General features: G+C 36.5%; 1 protein-coding gene across 1 annotated transcript in view; it reads left to right on the forward strand.

Moving 5' to 3' along the window:
* Window positions 1–25,155, forward strand: part of SLC44A5 (solute carrier family 44 member 5) — a 284,363-nt gene that overhangs the window by 106,646 nt on the left and 152,562 nt on the right. The window contains exon 4 of the mRNA XM_088022845.1: window positions 24,890–24,938. Coding sequence (XP_087878971.1) covers window positions 24,890–24,938 — 49 coding nt within the window. The remainder of the gene's footprint in view (window positions 1–24,889; window positions 24,939–25,155) is intronic.

Genomic DNA, 25,155 nt, shown 5'->3' on the forward strand with positions numbered 1-25,155 from the left:
TAGAAGGAGAGATGGAGACTTTCCAAGACAAGCAAAAACTAAAGGAGTTTGTGAACACTAGACCAGCTTTGCAAGAAATATTAAAGGGGTCCCTTTGAGCAGAAAGAGAGACCAAAAGCAACAAAGACTAGAAAGGAACAGAGACAATCTACAGGAACAGCAACTTTAAAGGTAAAACAATGGCACTAAATTCATATCTTTTAATAATTACTCTGGTTGTAAATGGATTAATGCTCCAATCAAAATACATAGGGTATCAGAATGGATAAAAACCCAAAACCCATCGATATGCTGCTTTTAAAAGACTCATTTTTAACCAAAGACACCTCTACGTTGAAAGTGAGGGAGTGGAGAAAAATTTTTCATGCTAATGGACATCAAAAGAAAGCTAGAGTAGCCATACTTATATCAGACAAACTAAATTTTAAACCAAAGATTGTAATAAGATATGAAGAAGGGCACTATATAATAATAAAAGGGTCTATCCAACATGAAGGTCTAACAACTGTAAATATCTATGCCCCTAACTTGGGAACAGCTAAATATATAAATCAATTAATAACAAAATTAAAGATATTAATACAGTAAGTAATAGTAAGGGACTTTAACACCCTACTCACGACAGATCATTTAAAGTAGAAGATCAACAAGGAAACAAGGGCTTTGAATGACACACTGCACCAGATGGACTTCACAGATATATTCAGAGAATTTTATCCTAAAGCAGCAGAAGAAAAACATTCTTTTCAAGGGCACATGGAACATTCTTTAGAATAGATCACATACTGGGTCACAAATTAGGCTTCCACAGGTACAAAAAGATTGAGATCTTGCCATGCATATTTTCAGACCTCAATGCTATGACACTTGAAGTCAACCACAAGAAAAAATTTGGAAAGACCACAAATACATGGAGGTTAAAGAACATCCTACTAAAGAATGAATGGGTTAACCAGGAAATTAAAGAAGAATAAAAAAATACATGAAAGCAAATGAAAATGAAAACATGACAGTCCAAAACCTTTGGGATGCAGCAAAGATGATCCTAAGAGGGAAGTATATAGCAATACAGGACTTTCTCAAGAAGCAAGAAAAATGTTAAATACACAACCAACTCTTAAAGCCTAAATCCAGCAGGAGAAGGGAAATAATAAAGATTAGAGCAGAAATACATGATATAGAAATAAAAAAAAAAAACACAGTAGAATGGGTCAATGAAATTAAGGGCTGGTTCTTCAAAAGAATTAACAAAATTGATAAACCCCTAGCCAGATTTATCAAAAAGGAAACAGAAAGGACCCAAATAAATAAAATCATGAATGAAAGAAGAGAAATCACAACCAACACTGCAGAAACACAAACAATTATAAGAGAATATTATGAGCAATTATATGCCAACAAATTAGGCAATCTGGAAGAAATGGATACATTCCTAGAAACATATAAACTACCAAAACTGAAGCAGGAAGAAATAGAAAATCTGAATGGACCCATAACCAGCAAAGAAACTGAATCAGTAATCAAAAATCTCCCAACAAACAAGAGTCCAGGGCCAGATGGCTACCCAGGGGAATTCTACCAGACATTTAAAGAAGAGTTAATATCTATTCTTCTCAAACTGTTTCAAAAAATAGACATGGAAGGAAAACTTCCAAACTCATTCTATGAGGCCAGCATTACCCTGATTTCCAAACCAGACAAAGACCCTACTATAAAGGAGAATTATAGACCAATATCCCTGATGAACATGGATGCCAAAATTCTCAACAAGATACTAGCAAATTGAATCCAACAGTACATTAAAAGAAGTATTCACCACGACCAAGTGGGATTTATTCTTGGGCTGCAAGGATGGTTCGATATACCCAAATCAAACAAGGTGATACACCACATTAATACAATAAAGGATAAGAACCATATGATCTTCTCAATAGATGCAGAAAAAGCACTTGACAAAATACAACATCGTTTCTTGATAAAAACCCTCAAAAAATAGGGATAGGAGGAACATACCTAAACATCATAAAGGCCATATATGGAAGACCAACAGCTAATATCATCCTCAATGGGGAAAAACTGAGAACATTTCCCCTAAGGTCAGGAACAAGACAGGGATGTCCATTCTCACCACTGTTGTTCAACATAGTACTGGAAGTCCTAGCCTCAGCAATCAGACAACAAAATGAAATAAAAGGCATCCGGGTTGTCAAGGAGGAAGTCAAACTTTCACTCTTTGTAAATGACATGATAATCTATATAGAAAACCCAAAAGACACCACTAAAAAGTTGCTAGAACTGATATAGGAATTCAGCAAAGTCACAAGATGTAAAATCAATGTACAGAAGTCTGTTGCATTTCTATACACCAATAATGAAGCAGCAGAAAGAAAAACCAAGGAATCAATCCCATTTACAATTGCACCAAAACCAAAAGATACCAGGGAATAAACCTAACCAAAAAGGTAAAAGCTATATATTCTGAAAACTATAGAACTCTTATGAAAGAAATTGAGGAAGACACAAAGAAATGGAAAAACATTCCATGCTCATGGATTGGAAGAACAAATATTGTTAAAATGTCTATACTACCAAGAGCAATCTACCCATTTAATGTAATCTCTAGCAAAATACCACCAGCATTTTTCACAGAGCTAGAACAAGCAATTCTAAAATTTGTATGAAACCAGAAAAGACCCCAAATAGCCAAAGTAATCTTGAAAAAGGAAAGCAAACCTGGAGGCATCATCCTGACTTATGAAGCTGTAATCATCAAGACAGTATGGTATCCAAGATCTATGAAGAACTTATCAAACTCAACACCTCAAAAATAAAAAATCCACTTGGGAAATGGGCAGAAGGCATGAACAGACATTTCTCCAATGAAGACATACAGATGGCTAACAGACACATGAAAAAATGCTCAACATCACTCATCATCGGGGAAATATAAATCAAAACCACAATGAGATACCACCTCACACCTGTCAGAATGGCTAAAATTAACAACTCAGGAAACAGAATGCAGAGAAAAGGGAACTCTCTTACACTCTTGATGAGAATGAAAACTGGTACAGCCCCTCTGGAGAACAGTATGGAGGTTCCTCAAAATGTTAAAAATAGAACTACCCTAAGGCCCAAGTAGTTGCACTACTAGGTATTTTTCCAAAGGATACAAAAATAGTGATTCAAAGGGGCACCTGCACCCCAATGTTTATAGCAGCACTGTCCACAATAGCCAAAAAATGGAGAGAACCCAAATGTCCATCAACAGATGAATAGATAAAGAAGAGGTGATATATATATATATATATAGGAATATTACTCAGCCGTCAAAAACAATGAAATCTTGCCATTGGCAACAATGTGGATAGAACTAGAGGGTATTATGTTAAGCGAAGTAAGTCAGTCAGAGAAAGACAAATACCATATGATTTCACTCATATGTGGAATTTAAGAAGCAAAATAAATGAACACAAAGGAAGGGAAGGAAAAATAAAATAAGATAAAGACAGAGAGAGAGGAAAACCATAAGAGACTCTTAAATATAGGGGAAAAACTGGGTGTAGCTGGAGGAGAGGTGGGTGGGGAGATGGAGTAATTGGGTGATGGGCATTAAGGAGGGCACTTGATAAAATGAGCATGGATGTTACAGGCAATTGATGAGTAACTGAATTCTACCCTTGAAACTAATACTACAATATATGTGAACTAACTTGAATTTAAATAAAATCTTGAAAGAAAATAAACCAGATAAAGTGGTTATTCTGGAATGGAATTCATTTTATTTCCCAAATGTTTCTTATTTTTGGAATTTTCTTGAGAATCGGGAAGGCTGATTGTTATGCACTGTAAAAAGCTATGTGGTCTTTGAGTGTGATGATGTGACAACAACAATAACAAAATATTTGTGTATATGGCACTTACTATTTGTTGGATACTATTCTAAATTGTTTTACTTATGCTAATTTACTCAATCTACGAAGGACTCTTTGAAGTTGGTTCTATATTTCTGTTTTATAGATGGGGAAACAGGCGTTGAGAAGTTAAGTAAGTTGTGCAAACAAGCGCAATAAAGATCTGACAAACTGCATAAAGTTTTCTACTTTCAAAAGACTTTTCTTGATTAAAAAAACTCGATTCCCTTCCTCAGGAAATGGGGTGAGCCTGTGATTTCCCATTTACATATCCTTGCTGCCCCTAGATAGATAGAGCATGAAGTTTAAAGTATTTGGTAAAATAACTCCACTTGGTGTGTGGCAACCACGTGCAACAGAGAAACTGAAGTGATTTCTCCATCTCAGACTGAGACCACAGCCCCAATCCACCTACTCATTCCTCTTTCCTAACAGGCTTTTTAGTTTAATTCTTCCCTCTAGCACATGCTTGGTCTTTCATATAACCAACAAAAATGGTCCTATTAATGGACATATTATTAATGTTCCCGAGTGGGACAAACTATATTCAGATGAGATTTATTAAGTTTTGTTTCCTATTACTTAAACAGGGAAATTACATTTTCCCTCCCATTCCTGCTTTTCTGTCTCTGAAAGCACTGATCCCTTTCACTAGCCTACCTCATTCCCACTCTGATCCTGTATCAAAGCTTTGGAGTACTACTCAACTTCCTGTTTGATCTCTGCAGGAAACTAAGATACTCCTCTGAATTTCCCTTGATTTTTTTTTTAAAGATTGATTTATTTATTTGAGAGGGAGAGAGAGAAAGTGTGCCTGAGTGGGGGGAGGGGCAGACTCCCCGCTGAGCACAGAGGAGCAGAGGTGGGGCTCGATCCAGGGACCCATCAAATCACAACCTGAGTGAAACCAAGAGTCTGCCGCCAAAGGTACTGGGCCACCCAGGCACCCCTCCCTTGAATGTTCTGAACACAGCCTGTATATGATCTCTACTAAAGTTGCTTGGGTTTCTGCTCCAGAAATTTTATTGCTTCTGTCCCCTCTCTACAGCTTGTGAGACCTAAAATGAAGTCCTGGGTTCTCCACTTACACCACTTTGGAACAGAACAGTCAGGGTAGGCTGTATCCTGAATTCTCTATCTCTTGATCTTTGGCAGTTATAGGTATTTTTATTCAATGAGCATTTATTCAAGACCTATCATAAGCCAGTTGTTTTAGAGCCTGAAGGAATTTGGGGATCCTCTCCAATCCCTTTGTTTCAAGGTTAGGAGGTTAAGCCTCAGAAGACTTAAAGAACTTGTGCCAGGTCACTAAGATTGTTAGCGCTGGGCCAGGATTAGGCTTAGATCTTAGAACCTGGGCTTTTTTGTGTTTTTACTTTTAATATGTGTTTTTTGGTTGTACCTAGATTTGCATAATATTCTTAAATTTCCCCTAAATCTTAAAAATGTTAACAAATATCCCCTTGCTTTTGTAACCAGATAACAAGGATGCCTTATTATGCAAAATGGATCCAGATCCCTATATTATGTTTCCAATCAGAGACTCATGATACATGTTTGCATATTTTTTTATTTTTTAAAGATGTTATTTATTTGAGAGAGAGAGAGCACATGAGAGGGGGGGAGGGTTAGAGGGAGAAGCAGACTCCCCGCTGAGCAGGGAGCCCGATGCGGGACTCGGTCCCGGGACTCCAGGATCATGACCTGAGCCGAAGGCAGTCGCTTAACCAACTGAGCCACCCAGGTGTCCTGCATATTTTTTTTAAAATATTTTATTTATTTGACAGAGAGAGAGAGAGAGAGAGTGCACAAGCAGGGGGAACGTCAGAGGGAGAGGGAAAAGCAGGCTCCCTGCAGAGTAGGGAGCCCGATGTGGTACTTGATCCCAGGACTCTGGGATCATGACCTGAGCCGAAGGCAGTTGCTTAACTGACTGAGCCACCCAGGTGTCCCTACATGTTCGCATAGAGTTCCCATCCATTTATTTCTCTCTACTTCTAAGGCTACATATTTATCACAGTTCAGTGTGCTTTTATAGGCTAGGTTGGGAACAGAACACTTTAGTGAAAGGGCAAGAGGTCAAGAATACTTACTCCATATAAACTGTGTGGAAGAGGTCACCTTTAGGCATCTGTATACACAAACCCTTGGCCATCTTTGCAATAGGAAACAATGCTTGGGAACATTCTGAATACGAAGAGCCCAGGAATGCTTTCTTTCCTCCTAGAACCAAAGGAAAACCTATAATGTGAATTTTAGGAACTTGACATTCTTTGCCAGGTTACCAGGCCTGGCTTATAAAGCCAGAGAGTGAAGTGTTGACAAATATAATTTTTCTATTTATTGAAGAACACGTTTCATCCAGTCAGGATCACCCTTAGTGGAAAATAGTTAAGCTACTCAATTTCACTTTTAAACATAGAAGATTTCTTAGCCACTCAGGGCTTGCTGAGAAAACAGAATTGTTTACATGGGAAAGTATGACTGGGGCTTGGGACTATGAACTGAAAACAGTAACATGTCCAAGAATCAGGAAAAGTTTAAGCAGAAACCTGGTGTTTGGTTAATCTGGTTCACTTTTATTTTCTACTCTTCTAGTGAAGTTTTATTTTTTCCTTTCTTTATAAACTTAGCTAACTTTTCCAGTTACTGAAAAAGGAAGCTATTTGTTTTTTGTATTGATGAAACAAAAGAATGGCATTTAATTGGAAATGTGAAAAAAGAATGAGTAAATTTTGATTTTGATTTTAAGTAGTAATTTGTGTGCTGAAATTATTATCACAAAATTAAAAATCAACCTCTGGAGACTGATTTAAATTGTCTTAAAAAATAAATTAATAATATATTCTCAAAATAGAAAGTTCTATCATGGCAGATTCTTTCTGTGAATCGCTGTTATCATCTCAATTTTAATCATTGCATTGAAAATAACAAGTAATTATCTTCTCCTTACCTCAGGAATTTCTAGAAGTTTTAATCATGCTTAAAACCAAAAATACAAAAAGTAACGTTATTTAAAAATATTTCTGTTATGATACTTAACAGCAGGGTTGGGCCTGGTTAGTACTTGGATGGGAGATTATTTGTTTTATACCAAAGTATGTAAGCAGTAAGAAGGGATGGAATTAATTACTTTTGCTTTCTTTGGATGTCTTCCATAAAACCATAAGAATAAGAAAGATGTGTGCTTGCAGAGAAAATTTCCATTGGACCGTAGTAATTTAGTATTGTTGACAAATCTTACTGTTCATTTAACTGGTTAGTACATTTAATGTTCCATACAGAAACTTCCGTGTCCTGTAATAGATTGTGGCAGGGTGTGGAAATAGTAAACATACAGAACATTCTCATAGTTGCATATATGCCTCAGGGAGCAGAATTCCTTTCGACCATAATGACATTCTTTGGAACACATTTTCAGGACACCAATGCTTGATTTTGAGCATTTGTTCTGAATTCGTGGGTGTGTTGTGTGTGTGTGTACAGTGTGAAAGAGAGAAGAGCCAAAATTGATTTTATTGTTATATCAAGGTACCCACTTAAAGCAGATTTTATGAAAGCATCTTCCAAAAAACAGAGTTTATGCCACCTATGTTAGAACTGATTAGGATCTACAGAACAAATACTTGCTCAAGTCAGTGATTGTGACAAGGACCTTATCCTGATTGGTCAGATGATCTTGTTAAATGTGATACTTAGCAGGAGACTTTTTTTTTTTTGATTGGTTACTCTCAAATAATTCTGGTGAAGTAAAATTTCTTGATAATACTGATATTTTATTCTAATACTTGGCTTAGTGATGTGATACCAGCCTGAATAAATATTGACAAAAATTTGTTAGTTATTTGTTAAACTTTTATAAACATAGCTAAATGCTGTTTTGCAAAAACACTAATATATTCCTTGAGCATAGGGAACATGATGTAAAAATGCAATGCAAAAAGTTGGCTTTTCATATAATGAACATATTAAACTGAATCTAAAATATATAAGGTATAGTATTAGCACAATTGCTAACAATAATTTAAATGTACCAAACATGGCACGCATGCTAATCAAGCTTCTGCAATTTATAACATTACCCCTGTGCTTCACACAGTCACTGCATCTTGATTTACATCATTTCAAGCATTTTTTCTAAAGTATGTGTTGAAGAAACTTGACTGCTCAAACATGTCTGTTTTCTATTCTTTATGTGTTTACTAAATACTTAAACTATGAATCAGGTACAGTTTCTATTATGAAATAAAGTAACATAGAGAGTCAAAAGCTTACCTAAGGAAAAGTGTAGAATTTTTTTTTTTAAGTGATGTCAAAGAAGTGGACGACTAGAAACAGACTGGTGCAAAAGCCATGTTAAATTTTAAAGGCAAGTTATGGTCTAAAATTTCTGAAGTTTGGAGCAGGTTTTCTGGAAGTAATCTGTGACATATTACTTATTGAATCTTACTTGTTGGTTTTTCTAATGAGGTTTGAGAACAAGGCTAACTTCAAATTAGTAAGAAAGGTAAAACTAGCTGATCTGAATGCATCTTTAACTTAAGCTAGTCATGACCATATTTACTCATTTTCTTCTTGTATGATTCACTCTCTCCTGACACACTGAATTCCCCCATCCCACGTTTTCCTTTTTTCAGCCACTGGGCCCAGTCTCTCACTCATCTCTCAAAGTCCAGCTCAAATGGCACCTCCTCAATTTAAAGTCCTCTGGTTTCTTCAGCGAAATCCCTCCCATTTCCAGAGGCATTTGTTATATTCCCAAGCGCTCAGGTCTTCCTGTGGTAAGGTGTGCGTGCACATGTGCTTTCCCACTTTTACGCTGCAATGATCTTCGTGAGACTTGTTTCTGACTCATCTTTGTGTCCCTGGTCGTGTTTCACAGTACAAGTCCTCAGTGAAATAAAATCAATTCTGCTTGATACTCAGAGAAAACTGTTCAGAGGTTGAAATCAACTGAAAGGGGTTTTTGGTCAGGATATGTTTGTATTTCAAGGTCTTTCAGTCCGTGAATAGTATCACAGGTTGCCTGCGCCTCTAAGTTTAAAAGCTCTTAGAGATGGGGCATGTGAAAGCACTTTTAGCCCTGGTGGAGGCTGGAAAAGCACCAGAAGCTAAAGCCAAGAAAGGAAGATGTAAAGGTGCTCCTTTCTTTTCTCTGAATTCTCACTAAAAAGATAAAAGAAGACAGAGTGGATGGCCTGGGTGTGGGGATTAATATTGAGCTGGCTTCTTAGGAAAATAGGGAGGAGAAGGGAACATTTTTCTTGAGAACTTATGATATGTCAAACATTTTACATGTTATTTACTGTAAAACAGTAATTAATAATGATCATCATACTTTCTCATATTCATGGAAATGTCATACTTTTTATAAATGATTTCCCATCATGATCTCATTTGATTTTCCCATCTATGACATGAGTAGTGTATGGGTTATATCCTTCTTTTAACAGAAACTAAAACATCAAGAGGCAAAATCAAAGACATAGGACTCAAATATAAACTGTTATTTGTTTCACTCTCTTTCTACTACACCTTTATGTGTTATAAACCCAACAATGCAGTTTTATAATTATTTTGTATAGTTGTCTTTTTAATGTTAAAAGACTTATTTCTTCATGTGCATCAACACTGGTTATATTTTGTTGTAAAACTTTCATGAATTAGAAGGTGTATGGGAAATTTTTGTTTATTAAACAGAGAATACCATAATTTAAAAGTTTTGACTATATATTACTAAATAAATAGCACATCTTACTAAGAGTGTGGGGGACAGTGAACATTAAGAAATATATATAAATTTCAGAGGTAATGGAGAAATGTTTCTCAGTCTTCTAATTCTAATCTTGGCCTAAGTGGAAGACAGTAGTGAACTCTCCTTGGATTGGTATCATCTTGGCGTAGAAAAGATGGCCAGAGCTGCTCTTTACTTGAGAACATAGGGTTACCTAATAGACCTGAGTCAAAAACAAATGTCTCAGAAAGTTTGGAGATTCCTGCAAGAATGAGAAGACCCAGGAGGTTTTAGTTAAGAGCTCAAATGTTGGTTGGTCCTCTAATTGGTTGGTTCCATTGGTTGGGTCACTTGATTTTGTAAACTCATTTAGCTACCTTAATTCAGGTATCCCACCAATTAGGAAGCCTTGAGAATGATTGGGATTGGGCTGTAATCTGAGTTCTCTTCAGCCTAAAGTACCCACCTGTACACAGCTGTATAGACCTTTCTTTTTTTTTTAGATTTTATTTATTTATTTATTTGAGAGAGAGAGCGAGGAAGAGAGAGAGAGAGAGTACAAGCAGGGAGAACAGCAGAGGGAGAGAGAGAAGCAGACTCTCCGCTGAGTATGGAGCTCAATGCAGGGCTTGATCCCAGGACCCAGGGATCATGACCTGAGCTGAGGGCAGATGCTTAATGGACTGAGCCACCCAGTTGCCCCTGTATGGACCTTTCTGTAAAGCTGTTCTAAAGGATGCCACCTCAGTCCTCTGAGAACTTTTTCCTACGACACTGAAATCAACAGGGGAATCTATGGCTAAAGAAACAGAGAACTACAGTGATTCTACAGGTAGAATCAATGTTTTTTACTAAAATCCCTGTAAAATATTTAACTCACTAAAAAAAATAATAGTGAGAGGGAAAGTAATGTGTTCATTTGCAGGCCTTTGGGGTCAATAAAATGTGAAAGAAGAATCACCCTTAGAAAAGTGCTGAGAATACCCCATGTTATTTCTTCTTTGTGAACCTAAGGCTGGAATGCCACGCATCCTTGGCCGCCTCAGCAGTAGGGAATGACTATTGGCAGAAACATCACTGAAATAACCCAAGTGACTAAAATGTGCTTAAGAAGTACTCCTGTCTTGCAACCTCATCTTCATTATCTCTCTCCAGAGAGCAAGTTGGAAATCTGGAGGTTTGTCAGGCTTTTAAAATGTGGAGGTGCTGCACTTCTTAAGTCAACGCTATGATGCATTCTGGCCAACACTTGCATGCACAACGTTCTGACAAGTCTAACTGGCATCAGCCTATGTTGGAGAGTAAATATAAAGTAGTAGCACAAGTAACTTTAAAAGGACAGCTCGAAGAGATACTCCATTATATGTTCATAACTCATATTGAATCAGCCGCTACTCTGGACCAGAACTGCTCTTCTGGGTGGTGGAGCATACAGTAGTAAACAAAACAAAGCCCCTGTCCTCTTAGAACTTCTAGTGGAGAAAACAGACAATAAATAAATCACTGTATTTATGACTAATATATAGTGGAAATATTATGTACTTTGAGTCAGATAAGTGACTTGCTAAGGTGAGACAGGCTTTGCAGCTATAATCAAGATGATAGATAGTTGGTTTCTCAGTCGGTTCACTAAATAGACTCTTTGAATCTCTGAACTTGGACTACCTGAATCTCTGAAGTAACATGAATATCCTTTCTGGGACTTTTTGTTTGGAAAAAGTAGAATTTTACTTTCTTCCATGTTCATGAATATGTGTGTGTTTCTGTGTGTGTCTGAGAGAGAGAAAACTCACATACAGGTACGTGAATCTCACAAGCATAATGATGAGGGGGAAAGACCCGAAAAACCCCCCAAAACCCCAAACCACCCCATATTCCATTTGTGTACAACCAAAAATAACCAAAACTAAATTATATGATTTAGGAATGCATAAGAGACGACAAACTACAACAAAAATAGGGAAACAGTGATCGCAAAACTGCTTAGTAGTCCATTGTGACTATACCGTAATTTATCTTCTCTACTTATAATGGCCATTGAGTTGTTTTGAGTTTTTGGCTATTATAAACAATGCTGCCATGAACATTATCGTCTCTGTATCTTTATACACGTATGCAGTAGTTTGGGATAAAATTTAGGACTGAAATTGCTGGGTCGTAGGGTCAGATCATGGCAAACTTTTCCAAAGTAGTTCTACTGATTTTATTTTCATGGACAGTGTAGGAGATTCCACATCTTTGTCAACACATCCTATTATCAAACTTTTCCCTTTTTTGCAGGTGTTTGGAGAACATATAGTTACTTCTTTTTGTGGTTTTCATTTACATCTGCCTAATTATTAATGAGCTTGAATGCTACTTTTTTATTTATTCACCATTTGGATTTCCTCCTCTGAAGTACCTACCTAAGTCTTCTGCTTCGTTTTTTATTGCTACCAGCCTTTTTCTCTTTGATCCATACTTCTTTTTATATCCTTGGTATTAATAATTAAATGTTATCCTGTTACTACTACCCTCTATGGATGTCATGTCCCTCTCTTTATTGAGTTTTTCGATGAACAGAATTTCTTATTCTGGTTGTAGTTAAATTTATCACTTATTTCCTTTATGACTAGTACTTTTTGTACTATGGCTTAATAAATCCTCTCTCTGAGGTCATAAATTCTTTATGATTTTACCCTTCACTTCAGGTCTTTCTCTCTAGAATTGATTTTGTGAGTAGGGCTCCAAGTTTATTATTTTTTTTCTTTATGGATATCCATTGTCCTATCACCATTTATTGAGGAGAATATATATTTACTGATTTTTTTGATGTTTTATCATAGTGAGAAATACTGAGAAAGTATGTTAAAATTTCCTACTATGATTGTGGATTTGTCTGTTTCTCCCTGTAGTTCTATACATTTACATTTTAAATTTTCTTAAGTGCATGTATTTAAAATTATTGTATCTGCTTTGTTAATTGGAATTTATCATTATGAAATGATCCTCTTTATCACTACTAATGCTTTTTACCTTAATTTCTGTTTTCAGAAATTACCTATAATTCCTTTCTTTTTGTTAAAATTTACATACTATTTATTTTTTCATCAATTTGCTTTAACCTTTTTCTATCTTTTGTTGGGGGATATACATACAGCATATTGTTTGATTTTTTTTCCAGTATGACAATTTTTATCTTTTACAGGCATATTTAGTCCTTTATATTTAATGTAGTCATCAATATATCTGAGTTTATGTATGTCTTAGTTTGCTATAACAAAATGTCATAGACTGGGTGGCTTAACAACAGATATTTATTTCTTGCAATTCTGGAGGCTAGGAAGTCCAAGATCAAGGTAGCAGTTAATTTGGTTCTCACTGGGTCCTCATATGGCAGAGAGAGTGAGATCTTGCCGCTCTTCCTCTTCTTGTAAGAATAATAATCCCACTCTTAGGATCTCATCTAAACCTTATTACTGCCCAAAGATCCTATCTCCAAATACCATTATATCGGGGGTTAGGACTTTCAACATATGATTTTGGGAGGACACAAACATTCGCTCCATAACAATAGACATCACATTATGCGGTGCTTTCTCATTTCTCTGACTGTTCTGTGTTTATTTTTCTTCTCTTTCTTATTTGATTTTGGATTGACTAACTTTCTTATTCTATTTTCCTTCCTCCACTCTTTCAGAGTAATATATGCTGGTTCTACTCTTTTAAAAACTGCAGCATGCATACTTATTTGAGTTTAAAATTTATTAATATTTTACCCTTTCTTTGGATTACTTTCTATTATTGCTATAATCTTCTCTCATTTTATTTAACACCATAAGACTTTATTATTATTATTTTATATAGCCAGTGATCATTCTTTTCCCCCCCCCGTAGTTCTTCATTCTTCATTTCTTCTTTCATCAAAGACCTTCCATCTGGGTCACTTTTTCTTCTCTCAGAAATATATACTTAAGGGGCACCTGGGTGGCTCAGTTTGTTGAACATCTGACTCGGTTTCAGCTCAGGTCAATCTCATGGGCCATGGGATCGAGTCCCAAGTTAGGCTCCATGCTCGGTGGGGAATCTTCATGAAGATTCTCTCCCTTTGCCCCTCCCCCCAATCACACATGTATGTGCTCTCTCTCACTTTCTTTAATAAATAAATAAGTCTTTTAAAAAAATATATACTTAATATATGTTAGTGAGACTCTACTGATGGCAATTTTTTTTTTTTTTGCTTGAAAGTTTCTTTATTTCATTCTTTTTTCTGGAACAAATTGTCACTAGATAATTATTCTGTGTTAGTGGTTATTTTCTTTCATTGCCTCTCTCCATCATGTTTATTTTCTCTTTCTGGAAACCTGATTTGACATATATTAAGTCTTTTCACCCTATGCTCATTTTATCAAATTGTCTTTGATATTTTCCATTCTCAGTTTCTTTCTGCTACATTCTGAATAATTTGTTTTGACTTACTTTCTTATTTGCCAGTTGCCTCTTCAGCTGTGTCTAATCTGCTATCAAACTTATCCATGGAGCTGTACGTTTTATTTATTGTGTTTTTCACTTCCAGATTCAATTTGCTTCATATTTGAATCTGCTAGGTAGTTTTAAAACATAGTTCTTCACATTTATTTTCAAGTTCGTCTTCTATTTCTGAAAAAACAAAACAAAACAAAACAAACAACCCATTAAGTGTAGTTGTTTTATAATTTGGGACTAATCATGCAAATATCTGAAGACTTTATGGGGCTATTTCTGTTGTCTCTGTATATCTAGTTTTTTCATGGTATCTTGTTTCTTTATATAATTTGTTATTTTTTATTGCTTGCTGTGTATTTTCTTTGGAAAATTGTTTGTGAGAATTCTTAGAATAAGATACATTCCATCAGAAGTCTGATGTTTGTCAGCTGCCTAGGAATACCTACAGATTGAACCCACTTGAGATTACTTCATATACACTGCAAATTCAAATGAGGGTGTTTCCCCTATCTTTCTGCTCAGTGTCAAGGTGATTTTGTTAGGGGTGATGTGGGTTTCATTTTGAGAGTATATCCCTTTGAAGTTCCAACTTAATGGAGTGATGTTTTCCTATTTGACTCCTTATCCTGAGCAGCCTCTGGTTTGTGTCTTCTGTTGCCCTTGCTCCTTGAATTTGCTAAATTAGTAAATATCTTTGAGGCTACAGTAGCTTTAGTAGTGTCTTTCTCTCTCTGGGTTCCCACTTTCACTTAGATTTTAGCCTGGTATTTCTTCACTGCTTTGTAAGCTTTCCAGTGCTCTTTAGAAGATATTCTTTAAACTTTATCCAGAATTTGTAGTTGTTTTTATGGGGATGGAGAGAGTTGAACCTCTCATACTTCTGGAATTAAAGCTGAGAAGTAAACTTTTACTTACAGATTGATCTTCATCGTTTTGTATTACTACTGTCATGGCAGATTATGAGGCAAACCCTTGTCTTGAGTGCTAGATTTTCCTTCCCCAGTCTTTCACTCCCACCTCCAAATTTATATAAAATGTAAAAGAAGTAAGACCAAAGTTTTCTTTTGACAGTGAACCATAATATGTTCAGTCTCTTTGTGGAAAATCCGTTTTGTGAGGAAAAAATATTCATGAGCATTTCTGCCTCACAGATGCTCCATAGAATTTACAAGTATAAAATCCAGGCTATTTTGTCTTTGACTCGATCCAAGGAGCCGGGACTATAGGAGGAAGTGAGATAAATCCCCAGGCATCCATTCCAAGTGATTGTCTTGTTCTGTAACACACACCCACTCCCCCTACCCCAGCTCTGAGAAAGAAGAATCTTAATATCTTTCTCTCTTTCTCTTCTCTGAATGCAAATAGCAGTTTAGGGTGGGTCATCCAGTAGGTTTTGTGTAATCCCTGTTGTCTGCTATTCCCCCATCTGTCATTCTAAGTGACTAGTCTAACCCATTGGTGAAAGACCATAGTTTACCACAATTTTCCCCCAATTATCCTATTAAGTAGAGGCATTCATCTAACACAGATCCTAATAGTATATTCCACCTCTAGTTTTTATTTGTTGGATCATGATGCCTTGTGGGTAGAAAGTATACACTAAAATCATGTTTTCTTCCCTATATTCAGGCCCAGGAATAGGAATGTTTTTCCAGTGATTATTATCTTGAGTTGTGGCAAAAGCCAGAGTTGATGTGCAGTTTAATTTTGTTCTCATCAATAACCTGTGAACAATACGAAGAAGTAGGAGAGATGTTATCACTAGCTACCAAACTGCTTCATGCATTTGTGATAGATTGACAAGTTCTTGCTATTTTTCTTTAGTAGTGTTTATTCTTAAGTTCAACAGAAAGTCTTTTACTCAACTATAACTTTAAAATTTTTTCTCCTTCTTTATAAAAGTTCATTTTTGTATCTGTATAATGATGAAAACTATCATTTCTCCCAAACTTTATTCATTTACTGTGTTATTGCTTGAATTCTGCAGATGGAAAGGCAAGATGAAGTCACTTATTTTTATATTCAGGGCAAGTAAATATACTCTTCATTTCCTATCTCTGATTGTGAAATTGTCATATTTTTTGGGATGTAAGGGAATAGGATCTTGTGTAATCATTATGATAATGCATATCCTGTGATACTGGAAGAAAATAAGGAATTGTTCCGGCGCAATTAGAGTATGTCATTGCTCTTTTTCTTGAGTGCCTCATGTTGGGCAATAAATACAAAAATGGCTAGAAAGAAATATTAGAAACCCTAAGCTGATAACCTTCAAACTCAATTCATGTACTTGTTTGCTTCCAGACTCTCTTTTTAAATCAATATTGATTCAGAATTTTATTTATTCTGAGAAGATATGTGATTATCCAATAATTCATGTCTGTTCTATAGCACAAATTCACTGCTTTGTCACAGTAGTCAAGAAAAATCATTTTTTCAGAAGTGCATTTCCAATGCCCCCAAACGTGCATCTTTCATCACTGCCTATAAAATCAATCTATGAAGAAGCAGCCTGAGTGCTTTATGAATGTTTTCTTTTGCCCGTTCAGTGGAAGTAGGGGTTGTTTCTTTTACGTATTGCTTCTAAGGTTGACATTTTAACTTAATGTTAGTGACTTGTGTTCATATAGGATGAATTATTGCAAATGATGATGCAAACTATTTAGAAACCAACCCCATGATTAGAAAACCCTTTCTTAAAGCAGGAGATTTGACATTCTTGGTGTAACATAGGGTGATTTATCATTTTGTATGTTTAGAAAGTTACTCAGACTGGGAGAAAAACAACCATTATAAGGTCATGGTACCACAGTATTGTTTGGTATGAATCAGTGCTGAAAGAGTCTCATTTGCATTTCCATTAATCTTGCTTTGTCCAACGTGGGGTCATGTTTCTGCCCTAGATGAGTTTCTGGAATGCACATCATTTTCTGCATGAGGCATTGCCGTCATTAGGTGATGAAGCATGGCACCCTGCCCTTTCCTTCACCCCCACCAAATGTATTCTTCTGCAGTGCTTTTGGAATTGCCTCATCCTCTCTCACTGCAGCAGCCTCAGTCAGGCACCTACCATCTTATCTCTGAAATATGACAGCAATCTTTTTGTCAGTCTCTCTGCCTTAACTTTCCTATTTCTTCATCATACAGATACATAAACACATGTCAATTGTATTACTTTCTCAGAAGACTTGAGGGGATTTGTAAATCCTACTCCAACTCCGGATGATGTGTGTCATTCTTTTAACTGCTCTCATGTCTCCTCCCCCCCGGAATACTCTTTGCTATGGCTGAGCATGTGCCTTTTCCAGCTTTCCCACATGGCACATTCTTCCCTTTAAGCATCCTCAAAATTCCTCTCCTCCAAAAGGTTATTCCATAAATGTCATATCCAGCTTAGTCATGGGAACCTTTCTAGAATTATTGGTGTTGCTTATGGTCAGGGTGACAATTCAGCTTAAGTTGGGTTGCATTGATTCTACACTGATCTACTTTGGTTATGAGGGTAATTTACATATATTTTACTGCTTCCTGTGGTCACCCCAAAGACAGAAATTGTTTCCTTCTTTTGTTATTTTTAAAAATTTTTTTGCTACTATCTTTTAATAGATGACAAAATGGAAGTTCACAGAGAAAAACAGTAATTCTCCCAAGATCATACAGTTCTTAGATGGCAAAGATGACATTTGATACCAAGAAATTTGATGCCTAATTTTTATTCACCAGTATGGGATACTGTCTCCATTACTTCCTTTGTTAACTCCTATGGGTCTTAACATTACAAATTGGATGCTGAGTTAATAGAGAGGGTAATTTTTCATATCAGTGCAATTCTAGGAATCTATTAACTTGCCTTTAATCCAGGTTGAACTCTATCTACAATGATTAGCTGGTAATTGTCAAGATTGATCTCCTATTTGTATTTTCATAATCTAAATTAAACCTATGAGTTCAAAATTCCATTGAAATTTAATAAAAATTTACTCCAGAAACATCTATTGAGTGCCTGTTATGTATGTATATATGAGACACCAAAGTAGGCAATAGCAATAGAATAATAACCAAGATCTGGTGTCCACTCTAAAGGAGCTATTAATCCAGGAGAAACAGTCATGTATATTAGCTTCCTCTTGCTGCTGTAATGATTACCACAAATGTGGTGGCTTATAATCACACAAATTTGTTATCTTATAATTCTGGGGGTCAGAAGTCCAAAATAGGTCTCAATGGGCTAAAATGAAAGGATAAGCCCAGCTGAATTTCTTTCTAGAGGCTCTAGGAAAGAATCCATTTTCTTACTTCCAGCTTCTAGAGGTTGCCACATTCCTTGGCTCATGACTCCCTTCCATCTCCAAAGCCAGCAATGGCCAGTTTCTCCTATCACATCACTCTAACCTTGTTTTCATAGTCACATCTCCTTCTTTGATGTTTTTGTCTCCTTCTTCCCCATGTATGGACTGTTGTAATTATATTGGGCTCAACCAGATAATCCAGGAGGATCTCCCCATCTCATAGTTCTCAACTTAATCACACCCACAAAGTCCCTTTTGCCGTGTAAAGTAAAATATTCACAAATTTGGGGGATTTGGATGTAGGCATCTGTCTACCATAGCACATGCCTTAAGGCATAGTGTACCAAGTGCAGCAATGTATGTCTCAGAGATTAATGGAATTAGCTACTTTGGGATGGGGTTATATGAAAGTCAAAGCATTGGCCTCTAATCAAAAGTGGGCCCCACCCACTGGCACAGTAGGCAGTAGAATGTTTTGGTACTCGTCCTTCCCCTAGAGGATGAGTGGGGAATTTGTAAGAACTGTAGGATTTCTTTAGCCATTGTCAACAGAACAAAGAGGGGAAAGGCATACTGTTCATAGGGCACTATGCAAAACACCTGATTTGGGCTGGAATCATAGCAGTACAGAATTGCTAGAAGATCAAGTTTGAAGTAAGGGATGGTAGGAGATGAAGCTGGCCATACAGGCCCGTTTGTGAGAGGCCTTGTGTGTTGGGCTGAGAAGTAGGAACATCTCCCTGTAAGAAATGGCAAAGAACGTGATTCCTTATCCTTGTTGAGACTTGGAGGAAAGGGACTCCTTTCCCTGGATGAAGTGGCAGGCCTTCAGTTATAGACAGAACCATAAACATGTTTGTAAAAATCAAATGTAAAACAAGCATTTGATTATTCACGGTTTTCCGGTAGCTGTTTTTGAATATTAAGGCAAGACTTAATTTTGTAGTATACCATTTTCCCTTGCTTTGTGGAAAGCTGTCTCACTTGGTTATTCATAACAGTTCTAAGTCCTACTTTTCCCCACTGTAGAGTTCCCTTTTTGCTGTCTAAACCACATTACATTCTCTGAAGAAGGAATAAAATTAAAGGTCTCAGATTTTTGGTTTTTGTAACTGATCAGTGGTAGTTATACTGTAATTTTTCTTGGAGAAACATTGCTTTTATTTTTTTATTTTTATTTTTTTTAAGATTTTATTTATTTATTTGAGAGAGAGAGAATGAGAGATAGAGAGCACGAGAGGGAAGAGGGTCAGAGGGCGAAGCAGACTCCCCGCCGAGCAGGGAGCCCGATGCAGGACTCGATCCCGGGACTCCAAGGTCATGACCTGAGCCGAAGGCAGTCGTTTAACCAACTGAGCCACCCAGGCACCCGAAACAGATTGCTTTTAAAGAAAAGAGTCTTTCCAAGCATGCCTGACTGCTTTATCTTACCATTTGCATTCAACAGAGTCATGTGAAATCCACACCCATGAGCTGAATTAATTACCTGGACTATTTTCTTTAATCCTCATGAGTGATTTCTAGTAACAAAAATTGCATTGTATAAGTGCAATACAAACTGTTAACTATAATAACAAGTGTGTAATTTCTATAATGAATATTTTTTAGTGATTCTGTTGTCATAATAATTGGTGATCTGAAAATCACATGAACTTAAGAGGCTCTTAAAATGATTACCTAATTATAATTTTTTTCTGTAAGTTAGAAATATGAATTATATTCAGCTAGCTAAGCCATGTGATAGTTCAGCATTGTGGCTCTTTTCACTTAGCTGGCCTTTCAGTCTATTTATTCCAGAGATGCAATTAGAGCACGTGAGGGCCTCTGAAAAAGCAAGGGCCTGTATTGATTTCAGGAAATAAAAAATTTGCATGACAATACAAATTCTTCCAGCACATGGGGCAGGCTGAAGTCATCACTTTCCAGCTGTCATTACTATATGGAATCAGCTAAATCTTATCATTTGACTGTGGTGTTAGTGTATTTTCACCTGAAATATAAGGCAACCAGGATTTACAATCAGAAAGTGTCAGCTTTTCAGACAGATTTGACAATGGCATTTCATTTACACTGTGATCCACTTTTTCGCTTTGTGAGGTACAAATCACATCAAAATGGGAAGCAGCCTAGATACTTTTTTTTGTTTTTAAGTAATCTCTTCACCCAACGTGGGGCTCAAACTCACGACCCCTGAGATTGAGTCACATGCTCTCCTGACTGAACCAGCCAAGTGCCCCTCCAGCCTAGATACTCTTAAAGCACTTCTGCCTATCTTTAATGTAAAAAGTGAACAATTAAAGATCAATGTAAGTTGCTAATCCCTTTTCATCTGCCTCCTCTCCCCACTCATCTGTGGAATTTCTTTGAGATCACCAATGAGCAACTTCCTGCCAAGTGGCTCAATATAGGCTTTCCAATCCCACCTGCACCTCTTGTTAGCTGAGGGGCTAGGGCAAATTAGCTCACCCTCTGTACCTCAACTTCCTCATTTGTAAAATGGAATGATAACAATGACACACCTCATAGAATTATGGAGCATTAAATAACATACTAAATATACTGGGGGTATTGCATTGCACAGTGCAAGGGAGTACAATTCACATTGCGTTCTCTGTGGAATTGTGCAAAATGGCAGATTTATGTGCAAAGTACTTATAGCAGTCCCAGATACAAATAAGCATTCATTTAGTAATCATTTTTCTGTGGAATTTATAATCTTCCCTCTTTCTTGGAATTCTTTAGCTTTCCTGAATGTCACTTTTCTGTTTCCCTTCCTGTAACTGTTTAATTTTACCTTTTACCGTTAATTGTGAGGAGGTCAGTTTCCAGTTGGGCAAAGTTAGAGAAGCAGTCGGGAAAAGAGAAGTTGACAGTGTGTCAGAGAACTCAACACTCAAGTATATATGGACTGTCTCAAACAGGAAACATTTTATACACTTCCCCTTGGAGTAGAAACCAATGTTGGCGTTGTAGGGTATGGCCCGTGGGATCTGTTCTGCCACAATAAGATTAGACAGAGGGGATCCCAGGTGGGGCACGTTCTTAGCCTCTCTATGCCTTGTGTTTTTTAATATGTAAAGCGAGGCTAATAATGGTTTCCAATCTACCTACATAATAAGGTTATGTATCAAAGTTAGCAAAACAATGCAAATGAAGCACTTGGTAAAGCACTTAGGATTTAATGCTAAAAACATGTTAATAGTTTTTAGCATTAAATAGTATAATAATCTGTCATATATGTCAATTATGTCAATAGACATAATCTGTCAATTATGTTATTTTAACAACCAGAACAATTCTGGTTGATCCTGAATCAATTCAGGATTGACAATTGACAGATCCTGAAGTTCTTCTTAATGGAGTTCATCACTTCATGATATAAACTTTGTGACTTCCACATATTTATCTCAAGACTTGACCCAAGACTCCTGTTTCTTAACTCTGGTTGAATGATGGATTTATAATCAGATGTCACTTCAAAATCAATCTCATGTTCTTTCTCTTATAACAACTCTGAAATTTCTTCCACCTACTAATGTTCCCAAACTATTTCAGTAGCATCAATCTTTCCTTAAGCCTAGGCAAAAGACTAAAAGTGATTGAGAATTACGGATTCTAGGTCTATAGTCACTTGATTTGAAGCCATCTTTAACTTCTCTCTTTTACTGCCCAAGTCATTCATCAAATTCTGTTTATTTTTTTTCATGCAATTACCTTCACTAATAATGAATATTCACTGGGGACGTACTAAGTGCCAGACTCTGTTCTAAGCACTTTTACAGGTATTAATTCATTGAATCTTCATAACAACTTTATGGCATCTGTACTGTTGTTATCCCCATTTACAAATATGGAAACCAAGACTCAGAGGTGAAACGATTGCTCCTGACTTCTGTGCCACACAACATTCTGTAATGAATCTTGAATCTCTCTTTCCATCACTTCTACCACCACTTGGGCAGTGGCTCCCATTACTTCACCTCTATTATTACAATGGGCTCCTAAGTTGATCTCCTTGACTTTGCATTTTGCCATACAACTTGTATACTGCTGCTGGATTGCTCTCCTTAAGCACTGCTTTTATCATGTCATTCCTTCATTCAAAATCCTTCTATGCCTCCCTGTGGCCTAGGATGTATAAAATAAATTCCATCCCAATTTTTCAGCCTTTCTGTAGTCTGATCCTGTGGTATCTATTGAGCTTCCCCCCCCTTATCCCATTATCCATTACTCCAATAAAACTGAGTTTTTCACCATCCCCCCAACCACATTAATCATCTCTGTGACTTCATTCATTGCTACAGGTCTAAACTTCACCTGTCCATCCCAAAATGTTGTGGCTCTAGGAACCCTTCCTTACTAATCTCAACTAAAAGTGACCTTTCCTTCTCTGGAACTCTCATAACACTTTCTTTGTACCCCTCTTATGATATCATGTTTGGCTTTGTATTATAGTAATTTTTGTACTTTTCTTATTTCTCTCCCTGCTCATCAGTTCATTAGCTTGTTGAAGACAGAGACTGTTTCAGTAAAGCTTGTATCCCCTGCAGTGCCTCTTTTAATGCAGAACACATAATAGGTGATCAATGAATAGTTCCTGAATTGAACAGAATTCTGGTTTCATCCACCCAAAATGTTTCTCTTTTCCCTCTTGTTTTATTCTAATCTTTCATAAAACTCTCACTTCTTGAATGAGACCCTCTTGACTGTTCTAGTCCTTGATGAAACCTCCTTTCTTAGAACTCCTATAACACTTAAGGCAGATAACCACACAATTTAGCTCTTGATTGTTTTATATGGTATAGTCAATGTTTATATGTTACAACACAGGGCCTGGTAAATAAAGATTCTCAAGAAGTATTTGTTGAACGAATCAAATATTGATCTTGTCCCACCAGTTGCTAAGGTCTCCAAGATAGGGGCCATGCCTTATAGATCTTCTGTGCCCTTGGCACTCTCGGCATATCATAGGTGCTTTATGAATATTCACTGACTGGCTCTTAGATTTCTGTTCTGTGTGTGTCCTTACCTTTCTGTTATTTTGTCCTCAGCCTGTGATTACAGTGAAGAGGCCTCTGAGTCCTCAGAACTCAAGTCCCCATTTACAGGCAGAGTCAGGTTGCTGACACATGGGTTTTTTTTTTGCCAGTCCCTTTTGAAATGCTCTCTTTATTTTCAGGATAGGCCTTCTCACAGGGACAAATCCCTGGAGGAGGAGGTGGGAATGCTTAGGCTGGGGGAGAAGCATCGAGGGTTTGGGTTTGCAAAATACAGATCACTGACCAGAAATGATTTTACAGAACTTAGTCCTGGGTCTCATTACACAGTACATCCTGGGAAAAGGCCATTCTGTGTGTACCTTGTCCTGTTTAAAAATTAAAAAAAAAAAAAAAGAGGAAAACTGATAATAACTAGCATTGCTGAGAGACTATGGAAAAACAGGCATTCTCATTGTTTATAGGAATATAAACAAACGCAAGCTTTTTGAAGGGTAATTTGCCATTATATTTTAATTCTTAAGAAATGTCTACATGTGGGTATTAAACTTTCAGACATTTATTTTAAGGGAAACATTAAGGATGTGTGCAAAAATTTAACAAGAATGTTCATCACAGCAATGTTTATTAAAGAAAAACTGAAAGAATCTGAAAGTTCAAAAGAGGACTGGTAAATTTAAATAACAGGCTTTCATACAATTAAATGTTTCAGCCACTAAAAAATAAAGTTGTAGATACAAATTTATTGACATAGATATTCATGATATGCTATGAAAAGAAAGTTTATATAAAAATTTGTACAAGAAAAATATACACAAAAATAATCAAGAATGATAGCCATTCAAAGTTTAAATATCATTTTAAAAAGAGAAAAAAAACAGGAGTAATATATCATAATCATAATGCAATAATAAATGAATCTCCCCAGATGGCATGAAGCCTGCCAATAAGATCTTTAAAAATTCAATTAAAAATAACATTTATATAATATAATAATGATTTGTATATACCATATAGCCAATGTAGCAGAGACCAACTAATATTTCAACTTCTTGAAGGAAAGCCTAATCTACTGAGAGAAAGGGGAGAACCAGATAAGCAGGCATCTCTATTATACTGTGCACCTCATGAACACTCAGCAATACTTGATGATGGCAGATGGTAGAACGGCTTTGCAGACCAGAAGGCCTCTGAGTTTTGCTACCCTGGATGGAGTCTATAATGTTGCCACACAGAACAGTGGGAGCTATGTGTATGGTATGCATAGAATATGGTCCTTAACTCTTCCCGGTCTTGCTTCTTATTGGAGAGAGGGAAAAGATTGGCAGATGTAGCCAAGGCATAATGGATGTTTCCCTGGACCAAAGAATGAATTCAACATTGTACTGGGTAGTAGCCAAGATGTAGATTTTTCTTTATTAATATCTTATATGTATTTATTTGCCATTTCATTGGCATATATGCTTAAAAAGTTCTTTGTTTTAAATGCAGGTTATCCGAGGACATTTGATCCTAATTTCAAGGGGCCTGTTGCCAAGAGGTAAGCAATTTTTTTCTTGGAAATATATTTTTTAACAAACACAGAAAGCTTACTTTGGGTACCATTTTCTGGTCAATGGAGTATTGTATCTTCTATGAAGGGGAAATGACTTATTTTTAGCCTAAATGTCACCTCATTTATATAGAGAAAATACAGAGAATAAATCTTTCCATGACTCATGAATATCCTCTCTTATTCAGCAAATGAAATGCCTTAA

Source organism: Eumetopias jubatus, unplaced genomic scaffold (assembly GCF_037043125.1).
Source record: "Eumetopias jubatus isolate StellerSeaLion01/CBP00866 unplaced genomic scaffold, mEumJub1_p1.0 scaffold_4, whole genome shotgun sequence".
Lineage (NCBI taxonomy): Eukaryota > Metazoa > Chordata > Mammalia > Carnivora > Otariidae > Eumetopias > Eumetopias jubatus.